A 15,268-nucleotide genomic window follows, 5' to 3' on the forward strand; every position below is an offset into this window, starting at 1 on the left:
TCTTAGTGACAGAGGCTCAACTTTTGATCCATTTTTATTGAACACTGATGCAGGTTGTAAGAAAATTAGGAGGCAAATGTGCAGTATTCAACATGAAAATACTGTTCATTATTTTTTCAAGTGGGGAAATAAATTCTCAACCTAGATAAATAAGAAGTTTTGGACCATATTTGGATCAAAATTCAAAACAGTGCAAAGAACTCAACTAGTTGTTTCCATAATAAGGAAGAGGTAGTAAAGGTCCAGTGTGTAACATTTAGGAGGATCTATTGGCAGAAACATTAATATATATGCCTTGGAATAAGCCTCCATGTTGAACCACCACAGTAATCAAGAACAAACCAAACACTGGCTCTAGATTGGCCCTTTCATGTTCAAGTGGAGCTGTATTCAAACATTTACAGTCTACACACTGTCTTAAATCCCTGGGTATGTTTTTAAAGGATCAATCACTGGACAATATCCATCACTCCCATGTCTCCAAGGTTCAGGAGTACATGCACAGCATCTCCCTCAGAGTCCGACAGCATCCATTCCTTCACCTCTGAGAAATCTCCAGAGACACTCGAGCTGCTCTTTGGCTTTCGGTATGAAGACAGCCTCGGGGGTAAAGGTGATGCCATGTATTCCTGACAAACTTGCACGTGAACATTATCAGCATTCCTCCCCTCCAGAAACACGAAATCCTCCCAGCCTGGTTCTCCACATTCTCTGACACAACTAAAGCTGATGTAGCCGATGTTCTTTTGAGTGCAACCAGCAGTTATTGCTACAGGAGGAGTCTCAGATCTTTGCCGCTGGTATGGCAGAGGATTAGGAAGTGGTATGTCTGATTTGTTGTGGTTTTGGCTCCAGATTCTGTCCTCCTCCATCAGGCTAAAGCCACTCAAGAGGGTGTTGGCTGCCTCGAGCTCCGTATCTGACCAACATCTTCCCTGACCCCGCGAACTGGCCTCGCTCGGATGTTGCACATCGCTACAGAAGGGCTTGTAAACCTCCAGAGCTGAAGAGGAGTCCATAGGATCAGCGTGACTAAGGAAGTCCGTTTGCGGAGCAGTAAGGGTCTCGTCACTGTGTATAGGCTCCTGGTGGTGTAGTTTCAGGAGGTTAGTAATAGCCTGGTCCTCCTCCTGGGTAAGCTGGATGACGACGCGGCTTGGCTGCACTGGAGGGTGGAGGGTATTTATTTTGAAGGAGGTGAAGTCGCCCAGATCCCTGGTGGGTTGTGGTTCAGATCTGAATGGGTCTGGACCGGTTGGTGGGGCCGGGCAGGCAGACATAACGGGTGAGGGAGTGTTGAGCTGGAAGCAATCGAAGACCTTGTGGAAAAAGAAATAAAACAGGAAAGTCTTGAATTTTGGTGTCTTCAAATGGCAACACCACATCAATGTTCAACAGCATAAACACTGAGTATCATCAGTAAACTCCACACAACTGCTTTGCTGGTGTTTTTCTGTGAGTTTAATCTATTGAGGCTCTGTTACAGCTGTTACAGCCCCAGTATGTGTTTTAGACTAATAAAATACTTGCCAATAGTTTGCCTTGTGCAGCTTTACACACCTGTGAGTCTAAATTACCAAAATAATGATATTACAAGCTCAAACATTAGTTTACAATATTTAAGTTAATGGGAATAAAACTTTTTTTTTATTCTAAACATTATTTTTTGTGTGTTTTCTTACCATCCCACCTCTTTTTTCTGTTTTATGTGTTTTCCTTTTCTGTGCTTCAGTCCAATTAATTGTTGAGTTTTTGGTGCGTTCATAAAAAACATTAATCACAGTTTTCTCTAAAATAAAAAAACTGTATATGACTGATGCTAAGTCTTAACTGTCAAAACAATCTGACTCCTCCTTAGCCGTAGGTCTCAATTTCCTTCCAGCCCCCCGGTTAGGGTCTTAGCTCTGTCTGAAAGCACTGAGCCAATCTTATTAAATGTCCTTGTCTGTCTGAGCTCCTCCATAAGCTCTACCCTCTACAACCCCCACCACCACACAAAGAGCACAGAGGGCGACAGTGGGGAAGAAACTGTTCTCACAATCTGAGGTCATTTTAATAAATATTTTAATGAGCAATGAATGCGTCAGATACTTTAAAATAATGGTTGTAGTCGCTCGTTCACTGAACCGAGAGCAGTTAGTAAATTTAAGTCCCAGTTTTAATCCTAATCTTTCCATCATATTTAACATCCAATTTCAATATATGTCCAGTATTCATAATTTGTGCATTAATTTACACCCTTCATTTGCATTAACAACAAACAAGTTTTAACAATTCCCTTATAAGTAGGGCTGCATGAAATAGTAAAAACATCATATTGCAATTATTTTGACAGATATTGTGATTTGCTATTAATTTTTGCATCACAAATTTAATTCTCAGAAAAAAAAAACCTTAAAATCATGATGTGAAATTTTGTTGTTTTCTTAAATCTAGAGAACAAGATTTGTAGGCCAGGACATCTCTTCAGAACTACAAAATGTCATTGTTATGCTGTTTGGACACATATTTTCCTTTTTTCAAAACAATGCAGCGTCTTCAATTTGTATATTGTGCAGCCCTGCAACATCCCTGAAAAATACTGTTCTCAATTATTCTTCAAGTTAACTACTTATAGGATGAATCAATTAGATCTAATAGATGTATCTGTGCATCAAAACAGAATACTAAAAAGTCAACTGGACATGGTCATGGATAAAGGTGCCCAGGTTTAACTGATGTATTTCCGAAAACTTAAATCATTTCAGGTGGGAAGATAAAAGATCCAGTTGTCACCGCAGCTACACAGAGAGTTGCGAGGCCTTCTTGATTCTTAAGGGTTGTACTTAGATACATAGAAGGCCTATATCAGCATTTTGTTAATTTCTGTGAAGAAAAAGATACAATTTTTTTAAAGTTTAAATTATTCAAGTTATATTCAAAGAGCCTTCACTCTCAACCTGCAAACAGTGGACAAACTATTATTTGTCTTTTTTTTTTTTTAAGAGATTTACTCATCTCTTAAGCAATATTCACAGGAAATAATCTGCTCAACATTCATCAAAATTTCCATAAAAGGTCAGTTTAGTCATTAATAGAAAAAGCCATTTAAGTTGGGAACCATTGCTCTAAAACATTAAAGTTTATAAAAGTGTGTTTATTCTGTCATCCAGGGACTAGATCACACGGTTGCTATGTGACCGACAGTGTGATGGGGTATCCATGGCAACCTGTGCTCACTCACCTTCAGCTCACTCACTGAGTTGGGGACCCTCCTCCCACAGCTCATGGTCGGGTCCGAGTAGAAGAACTCCTCCGGGGTGATGGGGTGGACGTCGCGGCAGTCCGGGTGAGGGTGTGGGTAGCCCGCAGTCAGGTACAGGGGCAGGAAAGAGGGGTGTCCCAGGGTCCTGCTGGAGAGAGGGGGCAGGGTTGGCGGCCTGGACCCCCGCTGGAGGAGAGACATGAGCGGGAGGTGGAAGCTGGTGAACACCGAGCAGGTTCGGTCAAACTTTTTACCGCCAGAGGACATTTTGATAGTGGAAACTCACCACACAGTGCGCTTCACTGGAGTTCATTGTTCACCATTTATGAAACCGTTGTTGGAGAGAGTCTGAAGTGGTGTCCGAGTTAGTTTCAGCTCACATGTTGGAGTCAAAAGAGAAACAGTCGTTGCGTCTGTGTTAGCAGCTAATTAAGTAGCGCCCCCTGCTGGTTGACTTAGAAGACCCCGTTTATTTGACTGTTTATGAAACTAAGATTCTCCCCTTTTTAAAAAAATACAATTTATAATATTATAAAGTATTAGTCTGTCAGTCATGTTTTATGCAACTTTCAACTCAAATGGCATCCTTATGTCTTGCATTCATGCTGAAGGAAGATCCTGTAATGGTAGTTTCATTTACAAAATATTTCATAAGCACTTCAAATGTTTTGCATGCAAAAGATGTGGGGGGGGGAAAAATGCTTGCGTAAATGTACTTTTACATTCCCCCGCATTCATCCACTATGGAGCAACATGTGTCACCGGTTACTAATTAAGAGTTTCCACTTGGGAAAAGAGTTTTTCCAAAATTAAATGCCATTTTATACTTTTACAGCATAGTTTAGTCCTAGTTTCAACTTTTTGTAGTACAGTAAGAAGTTCCCCATAGTATAATCCATGCTTCTTGGGCAAATTTGCCCCAGTTTCTCTTTAATGTCAAGTTAATCCTGAAACTGATTAGGCCTCATGTTGAAGTAAAAAAAACAGAAATAGTGTAAAACTTCACTACAGGACATTAAATTCATTTAGTAAGAATGTGTAAAGGTGTTTTTTAAGTTTTATTAATGACACCTTAAATGTTGCAACTGGTAAAGGTCAAGTCAATTTTAACCACTTACTACACTGTAGTTAAAATCATAGAACTTCAAGTTTTGCAGGTTAATTAGTGACTATAGCTAGCAAATAGTGTAGTGAAAAAAAGCACATCATTCCCTTTCAAATGTAGAGTAGGAAAATACTATTGTAATATTTACAAGTACTGTACCTAGTGTAACCTGACATTTCAAGTTTTTTACACTTCTGCACAAGGGCTCACCTTTTGCCATATTGGGGCAGTAACAGCTTCATCCTCACTTACCACATTTACCAAATCTATAGCCAGTGTCTCCAAATTAGTGTTTAACACCTTCCTGGGTCAATATTACCGCGTGTGTATAGTGGGTGGTGGACCCGCCTATAGAGGAGACAAACAGCTCTTTACAAAAAACAGCTTTATTCAATATTTTCTATTAAAAATTAGATGCCCTTCCAATTTTGGCAGCATCTATTTTAGTTTGGGAGGATCCTCCTGTGAAGAGACGTCAAACACATTAAAGTGAGTTCACCTCTTAAATGTGAATTTTTTAAAATCAAAATTTTACCTTTTCTCATACCACTGAGAAAACTTTTAACCCTGGAAACTCTAATGTAGCGAACTGGTGGGTTGGCAGCAGGCAGGTATGCAGCAGGTACTCTAGTTGGGCCTTTGGCAGCAAGTGTGGTTTTAAGTGCTGTTGTTGGCTTGATGGTGGGACTCTGAGCTACAGTGCAGATAGACAATGCTTAAAATCCAATACGAGGAGTGAGAACTGATCACGTCAAGCAGCTGAACAAACTACTGTACCTGCTGTGGGCTGTGCAGTGTGGATAATGCGGCCGACACCAACTTTGTCAGACTCAAACTTGTACAGAGAGAAGAGGCGATGGAGACTTGCCAGAGAATATGTGCACTGTACCATCACCCTGCAAGACACGAGGACAACTTGAAATACTGTACAGCGTTAGATTTGTAGCTACAGGAAGAGGCAAGTCATCAATACCTCTCAGTGGTATTGACAGATACTGCTCCGTTCACATCAAGGTACTTCTTGCTGAAGAAAATCTCATTTTGATAGGTCACATTTTGCCTGTCAATCTGAAGGCAAAGAGCAAATAGTGACATTTATACAACATTGTAATCTTTTCAATTACTGTAGGGAAAGTTACAGGAAGGATTCAAATCCAACATTGCCAGTTTAAATTAATAGGCAACGCTACCTTGACTGTGGATCCACAGCCGTTGAGTGGAAAAGAGAAGAGAGCCTTGGTGTCGTCTGCCTCTTTGGGTCTGCAGTATTTGTCTACGAGGTTGGTTCTAGCAGGAACTCCTCCACTTGGGATGGCCAGAGACAAGTCAGCCACCACGGTCATCCTCCCGTCAGTCGAACACACTGCAGAAAGCATTATATTCGTACTGTTTTTAAATACCGTTTTCTTCCTCTGTCCACTTTGCTGCTGTAACATTGGAATTTCCCCCATTGTGGGACAAATAAAGGATTACATTAAACTTGTGTCATCTACATGTAAAGTCCCCAAAAACCACCTATATGGTAAAGTCTTACGAATGAGTTCAGTAGCAGTGAAGGGACAAGTCTTGACAGTGGAGCTCTGGACCTCCGATGTGTCATGATCCCGCACAAGGATCTCAAAAGTGCCAAAGAATCCCTTCAAAGTGACATCCTGTAAAATACATGAAGCTTCAGTTATTAGTCTTCAAGGCAACACAAGTTGATGCTTCCAATACGCCATTTCCCCTCAACTCACCTTGTACTCGTAGCCATGAGTGAAGAGCGGCACGTCGAGCAGCAGACTCTGGCTATTGTTGCTCAGGATGTAGCCGTGCTGGGCTGCCAGCTCTGATGTCAGCAGGTCTGAACCGACACTGATGTCCCACATGTAGTCAAAAGACCGGTGGTCCAGTTTGAAGCGGATCCCAGACTCCGAACAGACGGCGTGAAAGGTCGGAGGAGCTTTGAAATACAAGACAATGGTAACTCTGCTCGCTGCCAATAGAAATAATTACATTATCCAAAAGTGAAGGACTTACACACATCTGTGAACAATGCCTCAACAGATTCCAGGTGGTAATAAGGCTCATTTTCAGGCAAAATGCTCAGTATGTAGTTGATGTCCAGCTTATACTGAAGTAGTGAGTGTTTTCTACAGAACTAAGAAACAAAATACAATTACGACTGAGTTCAGAAACAGTTGCAAGGAGCAAAACTCTGAAATCAGCCTACTCTCAGAAAACCATTACCTTTTGTACAACGACAGGGTCGTCAAAAGGCACCTTCAGAGTGTAGCCATGAGTGTTGTTGGGATGAACAACCTTTGTGATGGTTTGGCTGCTTGTATTATTAAATGGCAGCGTGTATTTATGTCCATTCAAATGAACAGCTGCCAACTCAACGTCCTCAGGGAGATCTCCGAGGTAGACCGTGAACGCGCGCTCGTTGATAAGAGTTTGGTTTTCAGTGAAGATTGGGTGTGGCAGCAGGGGAGTGGCCAGCGTCCTGTAAAGGCGGATCCTGGTCTCTACGTTTTCCTCATCCACCATGATTTGTTCCAAGTACAGATGAAAGACATAGTACTCGTTGAGATCGCCAGACACTATGCTCTGCAAGAGACACATGCAGTTCAGATAAGCTTCTAGTCAGATTCTTCTGCGCTTTCATATTATGCTGCCAGATAGAACACATTTTATACTTGCTGTAAATCTGTTAATGCATAATCAGTAATATTCGTCTCCTTTTAAGTAGTGGTGTTTAAATAATCTAGACATGTTTAATTGCCCCAATCTGGACCTTGAAGGGATCTTATGCCTAGTTTGGACATCTTAGGTTTCTGACCTTCCTGTATCCTCCTTCAGCATTATAAGGGATTTTGATCTGGACTGTGGTGTTTTGCTTCTCCACAATGTAGCCTCTCTCCTCTGCAATTGGCTGCTCCACAAGTTCACCATTGAGTCCAATGTTGAGCTGTGTGCTGTCAAGACTGGGATACAGCACCCCTGGAGTCTGCCACAACATATAGCCGCTGTCATCGTATGATCCTTCATCTGTTGGAGACAATATTGTAACTTCAATTGTAAATTAAGTGAAATGTTACTACAGCTATGTACAGATGGTAATACTGACGCATGGAGCAAGCAGCCACCAGGTCGACCATGAGGACAACCCAGCTTTGTCTGGAGAACAGAGTTGCATAGACAACCTCTACTCGAACGCCATTCACCTGGAGAGAGACTCAAAATCAAAATCTGCTTTGGATTAAGCTTTACAAAAACAGATTCTGCATTAGGAGGTTTACCGTAGTGCTGAGCGAGTCAGGTTGTCCGTATGGTGTGCGAAATACAAGCCTTCCATCTTTCAAGTCAAATGCATAACCCCGTTTACGGGCTTCAGAGAGGTTCATGGGCGGCAACTGCTCCTCTGCTCTCTGAAATGTCACCTGCCAGTCTGAAGTGGTTGAGCTATGTGCCTGGAAAAAAAATGTAAAGGCTTAAAAAGTGGAACTTGACTGCATGAGCTAAGGAATTCCTTCAACAGTGAAACATACAGGTCTGAGGGCATTCCAGTCATCTTTCATTGTACCAGATGGACAGCTGACTTCACTCCTTACAGACACCTGCAGAGAAACTAGGATTAGTGAACAGTTGGCACAATTGCCCAAATTTGTTACAAAAGTGTACCAAAGCTTACTTCCATGTAGTTAACCTCACAGGTAACCTCTCTGGGAGACCAGGGGAGTGTGGGAGAACAGGTCTTGCTCAGAGCATAGGTGACTTCCTCTCCTTCATGTGTCGCAATCAGGTTGAACTTAAATTTGAACATTTTGTCATCCTGAAAAGCCCCATAAAATATTTTATAAAAACATACCATCTAGGTGTCAGAACTGTAAGCAATGTAGAGTTTTGTTCCTGAAACCATGCCCAATTTCCTTTAGTTTGTGTTGATAATATTTGTACGTACTTTGTTGTCAGTGTGACAGCTGAAGTAAGAGGCTCTTAGCTCCACATGGTCTTGCAGAGGGAGAAGGCAGACACTGTAGCCACACGTTGCTGCATACTGCTCACTGATTGGGTACACACCTGTCCCAGCTGGAAGAAATAATACGTTTTTTTATTAATAGTGTGGCTTAATATTTACTCGAGACAAGGTCAAGAACTTCGAGTTTGACTAGAAACTACAATAAAGGATTCTCTGATTAGATGCATGATTGAAGGGGTACTATTTGCAAGAATCTAGAAATGTGATCATAATAACTCCTAGCACATGTTGGCCTGGCCCATTTTAGATAGTTATGGTGCAAAAGTATTTACATAACAGCATGATGAAGCTGTGCAGGACTTACCTACGGCCTCAAAGCGAGGGTCCTCCCCAGTGAAGGAAAGATCAACAGCTATCATGAAATAACGCTCATGACACTCCATGTGAAGAACTCCTGTATGCATAAACAAGTTACGGTCAAAATACATACATCTTAATTATTATAATTCACTGAGCCAATATTTTAGTTACCCTCGGGAATGGCAGCGCACTTTACAACAGACCGCACAGACAGGAGAAATAAGGCCACTCTGTAAGACAAAACATGTCTCTAGCATGCAAAAATACCAGCACAAATAAAACTTAATAAAGTTGCAACTAAGCAACTTACCCAAGGAAAAACCCTAAAGCCATAGCCACTGATGTGTTGGCAGTGTCTAAAGCTAGCCTAGCTGCTAGTAAACTACACCTACTAACCAACACACACTAAAGTGAACTATTTGCTTAATATATCTTGGCCAGACTGGCAGCATCTTCTACTACCTGCTACACCAGCTTTTATACTCCATTTCTTGACCCATGAGGTTTGAAGGAGGGCAGGTTTAACCCCACAGCTGCAAATGATTCAAACATTTGATTGCTAATGAGCTACACATGTGGCTGTATCGCCTGAGGGCCTCTGGTTGGTTGGTGAGGAAATGGACTTATAAAAACTGGTGTAGGAGATAACCACCATGTGGTGCCAGTTTGGCCAGTACGTTACAAGGAAGTGGTTCACTTTAGCGTGTTTTGGTTAGCAGGTGTAGTTTGCTAGCAGCTAGGCTAGCTTTAGACACTGCCAACACATCAGTGGCTATGGCTTTTAGCTTTTGCTTTTGCTTTGGGTAAGGGGCTCTGAGAATTATTTGCATACTTTAAGTTGCCATTAGTCTACCTGTATGTTTGATGTCTATATGCATTTGTCTTACAGTGTGACCTTGCTGCTGTCTATGTGGTCAATGGCAACATGTCATATTCCCGATGGTAAGAATTAAACTAGATACTGCCTGTAGTCATTGGCACATATTTAGATCTGACCTTGTTTGTTCACACAGGAGCTGTTACTATGGAGTGTCGTGATCGTTACTTCACGATAGCTGTTGATCTCTCCTTCGCTGAGAAAGAACCTAATTTTGAGGCTGTTGGTAAGTCCTACAGATTCTTACTAACCACCATGTGCCATTTGGGACTAAGAATATTGATTGGGGGGGGTTCCAGTTAAGTTAAGTTGAAATACATTTTGGAAGCCAGGAAGATTGCAAAGTGCTTGCACTTAACTACAGTAGCTCATGAACCAAATTTCTGGTCAGTTAAGACTAACCTGTTTCATCAGCTATATTTTGGCGCATCCACCCAATTGATGCTGATGTATTTCACTGAATAAAGGTGCAAATAAAATTGTCTTCCAGATGAGACAGGTGTGTATCCTATCACTGTGAAGTATGCAGCTACGTGTGGTTACAGCACCAATCTTCTCCCTCTACTGGGCCGTATGGAGCTACGAGCATCTTATTTCAGCTGTCACACTGACAATACAGTATGTATAAATGGCATAAAAACTCTTTAAAATCCACAAACGACTACAGATCACTACTAACCCTTTTTAGAAATGTGATGATCAAAACGCTAGAGCCTACAGTTGCAATCCTGAGACTCTTCTCTACAACCTTGTTTTTTTCAGGATGACGAAGTGTTCACGTTCAACTTCAATCTAAATGCAATGCATGGAGGAGAGGATATCACCTATGCTTTGAACAAAACCTGTTCTCCCACTCTCCCCTGGTCTCCCAGAGAGGTTACCTGTGAGGTTAACTACATGGAAGTAAGCTAAGTTTCAACATAACATTTTTATTAAACTATTTCAGACGCTTGCTAACCCTTATGTCTCTCTAGGTGTCTGTAAGGAGTGACATGGCCTGTCCAACTGGGACAAAACAAGACGACTGGGATGCTGTAGTCCAAATGGTATGTGTGAGATTGCCTTCTGGGAAACTTATGGAATTTATCACATATGGCTGGGATACAATGAGATGCAATTAAATAAACACATACAGGTAACTCCCTTGCTGCAGCAGCCATGGGTTCAAATCTGACCCCATAGCTCTCTAAAGTGGTCTTGTCTAAAGCCCCAAAAATAAAATAAAGAAGCATATAGAGTAAAATAAGTTTTCACTTGTCCTTCTAGGCCTATATTTCAGCCACTTCAGACTGGCAGGTGCTGTTGCACAGAGATGGGGAGCAGTTGATGCCCATGAACCTCTCTGAAGCCCATAAGCAGGGTTATGCATTTGACTTGACAGATGGAAGGCTTGTATTTCGCACACCATACGGACAACCTGACTCGCTCAGCACTACGGTAAACCACTAATGCAGAACTTGGCTCATTTTGTAGGTATTTGAAATTCTCTCTTGTATAGTTTACAAATGCCTACAGTATTTGTCTTGTAAGGTAGTCCAAAGCAGGTTTTGATTTTGAGTCTCTCTCCAGGTGAATGGCGTTCCAGTAGAGGTGATCCATGCAGCTTTGTTCTCCAGACAAAACTGGGTTGTCCTCATGGTCGACCTGGTGGCTGCTTGCTCCATGTGTCAGTATTACCATCTGTACATTACTGTAGTTTCATCTTCTCATGGTAAAGCTATTAATATTGGTGTCCACAGATGAAGGATCATATGATGAAAGCGGATACATGATGTGGGAGACTCCAGAGGAGCTGCACCTGCTGATGTCTGGTCTACATGAGACACAGATCAACGTTGGAGTCAATGGTGAACTTGTGGAGCAGCCAGTTGCAGAAGAGAGAGGCTACATTGTGGAGAAGCACAACACCACAGTCCAGATCAGCATCCCCTATAATGCTGAAGGAGGATACAGGAAGGTCAGAAGGCACCATCATGACACTAATGTCGTCTTGCCAGTCAGAACAGGATTAAATGTATTGCACTGAACTAATTAATGATTCATAAATATACTTTGGGTATGAGGTGAATTGGTTTAATCTAGCTGCACATTTTGTTCACTTAGGATGTTCTGACCGTATTCCATCACAAATCTCTTGCAGAGCTTGGTGTCTGGTGACCTCTACGAGTTCTATGTCTTTGATCTCTACGTGGAGCAAATCTCAGTGGATGAGGATCATGTTGACACCAGACTTCGTTTCCACAGGACACTAGCCACTCCCCTGCTGCCACGGCCCGTTTTTAGTTTAAACCGTAAGTCTAATGACTCGACATTTGTCCAGCTGATGCAACCATAATCTCAACGGCTTTTCGTTTCAGGAACGGTTCTTGAGGATCGCACGTTCACGGTCTACCTCGGAGATGTTCCTGAGGACGTAGAGCTGGCAGCTGTTCATCTGAATGGACATAAATACATGCTGCCATTTAATAATACAAGCAGCCAAACCATCACAAAGGTTGTTCATCCCAACAACACTCATGGCTACACTCTGAAGGTGCCTTTTGACGACCCTGTCGTTGTACAAAAGGTAACGGTTTTCTGAAAGTAGGCTGATTTCAGAGTTTTGCTCCTTGCAACAGTTTCTGAACTCAGTCGTAATTGTATTTTGTTTCTTAGTTCTCTAAAGAACAAGCAGTTCTTCAGTATAAGCTGGACGTCAACTACACAATGACAATTTTGCCTGAAAATGAGCCTTATTACCACCTGGAATCTGTTGAGGCATTGTTCACAGATGTGTGTAAGTCATTCACTTTTGGATAATTTCATTATTTCTACTGGCAGCGAGCGGAGTTACCATTGTCTTGTATTTCAAAGCTCCTCCGACCTTTCAAGCCGTCTGTTCGGAGTCTGGGATCCGCTTCAAACTGGACCACCGGTCTTTTGACTACATGTGGGACATCAGTGTTGGTTCAGACCTGCTGACATCAGAGCTGGCAGCCCAGCACGGCTACATCCTGAGCAACAATAGCCAGAGTCTGCTGCTCGACGTGCCGCTCTTCACTCATGGCTACAAGTACAAGGTGAGTTGAGGGGAAATGGCGTATTGGAAGCATCAACTTGTGTTGCCTTGAAGACGAATAACTGAAGCTTCATGTATTTTACAGGATGTCACTTTGAAGGGATTCTTTGGCACTTTTGAGATCCTTGTGCGGGATCATGACACATCGGAGGTCCAGAGCTCCACTGTCAAGACTTGTCCCTTCACTGCTACTGAACTCATTTGTAAGACTTTACCATATAGGTGGTTTTTGGGGACTTTACATGTAGATGACAAGTTTAATATAATCCTTTATTTGTCCCACAATGGGGAAATTCCAATGTTACAGCAGCCAAGTGGACAGAGGAAGAAAACAGTATTTAAAAAAACAAAACAAACAGTACGAATATGCTTTCTGCAGTGTGTTCAACTGACGGGAGGATGACCGTGGTGGCTGACTTGTCTCTGGCCATCCCAAGTGGAGGAGTTCCTGCTAGAACCAACCTCGTAGACAAATACTGCGGACCCAAAGAGGCAGACGACACCAAGGCTCTCTTCTCTTTTCCACTCAACGGCTGTGGATCCACAGTCAAGGTAGCGCTGCTTATTAATGGAACTGTTCTTCTACAGTTAAACTCATTGCACAAATAACACTCGCGTATGCTTTGTTTCACCAGCTCGGCAAGGAATACGTGACCTATGAGAACGAGATTTTCTTCAGCCGGAAGTTGAACGCTCTGAAAAATCCAGCAGACTCCAGCAATGACATTGACAAGTACCTTCTACCCCAACTGTCTTTGCCTTATCGACTAGTTCAGGAGGGGTAAATGACAAACCGTTTGTCCCTCTTGTATTTCAGGGTGATGGTGCAGTGTACATATCCTCTGGCAGGACTGTATCGACTTTTCTCAGTGTACAAGTTTGAGTCCGACACGGCTGGCATCGGTCGCATCGTGCGTTCTGCACGCTCCGCTGAAGGTGGGTGGCTCAACCCATAAACCTGTTTCACTCTGTATATTGCATGCTGTCAGTTTGTTTGCTCCTGTACTCTAGGTCTACAGAGTTCCACCACCAAGCCCCCTGCTGTGCTTCAAACGGCAGTGCCCGCTACAAGACTCACCCCAAGACCTGTCTCTATTAAACCTGGTTACCGTCCTCCTGCTCAGTACATCAGAGTATCTAGTTTTCTAAATCAGTTTAACAAAGGTTGGTTGATTATTTGCAGTTTGCTGACATGTAGGGGTTTTATTTTAAATCTTGTTTTAACTCTCTTTACAGGAGCTAGAGGATCACCACAAGCTAAAGTGACACCATATATTGGATTGTGACTGCATGTATTTTAAATGTAAAGTTGAATAAATTTGTCTTAAATGCTCCTGATCTGTCATTGATACTTTAACACTATATGAACATAAGGACAAATGCATGTGAATGAGTGGCTCATACAACCACAGGCCAGTCTGTACATCTTGGTGTAATTCTACATACAGTATGTGAAGTTGTAAGTGGCCATCCAAATGGACAGTCTTGTGTGTTTAACTTTTCATTCTCAATGATTGAAAAACCTTGTTCTACTTCTTACTGAAACTGAAGTCTGCCCACCCAGTTTTTTTTTTTTTTAGTTCAAGAGTAACTGGCTGTGGTGGGGGTATGTATTGCAGTTGTCTTTAAAGACCATCTCACTTGTGTTGCACTCAACCTTGACTCTTTAAGTCTTTTTTTTTGTTTTTTTAAAATGTGCATGATTTTTGTCTGACCATAAATGTGTTTACCTGCTTCATCCCAGAAATGTATAATCCACTTTTGCATCTTAATTCAGCAGCCAAATTTTGTAGCCAATTTTCTAGTTGGGCCAATTCCCTCCCTCAGTTTGCTAATAGGTTTAATGTGTTTGAAAGAAATTTATTTTTCCACTCATGCATCCAGGGCTGACCCAGTTATTAACTGTTAAACAACAAAGGGAATATAGGAAGGCAGAGTGCAATTGGGAAAGTCCCTGTCCACTGCCTCTGAAGGAATTGAACCAGACTATTAAAGATGCTTACTTTTCTGACCTGTTTACTATTAAATAGCCCATTATCAGTTCCTCTCTCAGATCTGGGTCTGTACCTAACTGTTTAAAAAGTGTTAAGCCAAAAAAAAAAATCCTTTGAATTGGAACTGACAATTGTCACTACAGTTTATTGGACCATTACAAATATCAAACCTACTGCTAAGAATCTTGGACATTGGCATTTGACCATGTTACAAAACTTCAGCTTTGAATTACTGCAAAAATCAGATTGTTCTTGAACTATTAATTCACACCTTCATTTTCTCTCATCTAGATTACTGTAATTCTCTACACATGCCTCAGTCCAGCTTCTTTAAATCATTTAGTCCAAAAATGCATCTGCCAGACAATTGACAAACAAGATCCTGACCTTGCCCCAGTTACAGTTCAGATCTCCTTGTTCCTCATATCTTGGCCTTTTATCCATTCCCCACTAACTGCAGAACTAGAGGGGATGTGCCTTTGCAGTTTTAGCCCCAACACTGGAATCAGCTTCCTCACTCAGGTTTGCTGAATCTTTGTTTTATGAAGCACCTCAAAACCCACCTAAGGGTGAGCCTTTTCATAGATCTCCTTTCCTATATGGACTTTGACTTATCCTTTTCCTCATTTTAGCCATCCATGTTATATATGTTCCCCATGTAGGATTACA

The 15,268-nt window shown here is 41.9% G+C and overlaps 2 protein-coding genes across 6 annotated transcripts; one reads left to right on the forward strand and one right to left on the reverse strand.

The window, feature by feature from the left end:
• Window positions 1–18: 18 nt before the first annotated feature.
• On the reverse strand, window positions 19–9,097 carry LOC127379373 (uncharacterized). Of its 5 annotated transcripts, none has more exons than XR_007888295.1 (20): window positions 8,981–9,097; window positions 8,842–8,900; window positions 8,675–8,764; window positions 8,293–8,420; window positions 8,023–8,163; window positions 7,880–7,948; window positions 7,631–7,801; window positions 7,459–7,555; window positions 7,171–7,379; window positions 6,579–6,938; window positions 6,369–6,489; window positions 6,086–6,291; window positions 5,884–6,001; window positions 5,540–5,712; window positions 5,323–5,417; window positions 5,127–5,245; window positions 4,885–5,043; window positions 3,531–4,697; window positions 3,224–3,430; window positions 19–1,319 (listed from the first exon to the last, which is right to left on the reverse strand). XR_007888295.1 is itself a non-coding variant. In XM_051428875.1 (18 exons), the coding sequence occupies exons 1-18, from the start codon at window positions 9,001–9,003 to the stop codon at window positions 4,753–4,755; spliced, it is 2,397 nt and encodes a 798-aa protein (XP_051284835.1). In that variant the 5' UTR covers window positions 9,004–9,097; the 3' UTR covers window positions 4,718–4,752. The 5 variants fall into 5 exon arrangements, 3 of the variants coding, with proteins under 3 accessions (XP_051284835.1, XP_051284834.1, XP_051284836.1); XR_007888296.1 differs by lacking the exon at window positions 19–1,319 and adding an exon at window positions 1,972–2,865; XM_051428875.1 differs by lacking the exons at window positions 19–1,319; window positions 3,224–3,430; window positions 3,531–4,697 and adding an exon at window positions 4,718–4,811.
• A 244-nt stretch (window positions 9,098–9,341) lies between these two features.
• Window positions 9,342–13,939, forward strand: LOC127379374 (uncharacterized). Its single transcript, XM_051428877.1, has 19 exons — window positions 9,342–9,473; window positions 9,560–9,612; window positions 9,684–9,773; window positions 10,038–10,165; window positions 10,310–10,450; window positions 10,522–10,593; window positions 10,814–10,984; window positions 11,117–11,213; window positions 11,287–11,504; window positions 11,688–11,838; window positions 11,905–12,113; window positions 12,203–12,323; window positions 12,401–12,606; window positions 12,691–12,808; window positions 12,985–13,157; window positions 13,241–13,338; window positions 13,423–13,541; window positions 13,617–13,769; window positions 13,842–13,939. The coding sequence occupies exons 1-19, from the start codon at window positions 9,445–9,447 to the stop codon at window positions 13,889–13,891; spliced, it is 2,397 nt and encodes a 798-aa protein (XP_051284837.1). The 5' UTR covers window positions 9,342–9,444; the 3' UTR covers window positions 13,892–13,939.
• Window positions 13,940–15,268: the final 1,329 nt, after the last annotated feature.

This window comes from Dicentrarchus labrax, unplaced genomic scaffold, assembly GCF_905237075.1.
Source record: "Dicentrarchus labrax unplaced genomic scaffold, dlabrax2021, whole genome shotgun sequence".
In the NCBI taxonomy this organism is placed as follows: Eukaryota; Metazoa; Chordata; class Actinopteri; family Moronidae; genus Dicentrarchus; species Dicentrarchus labrax.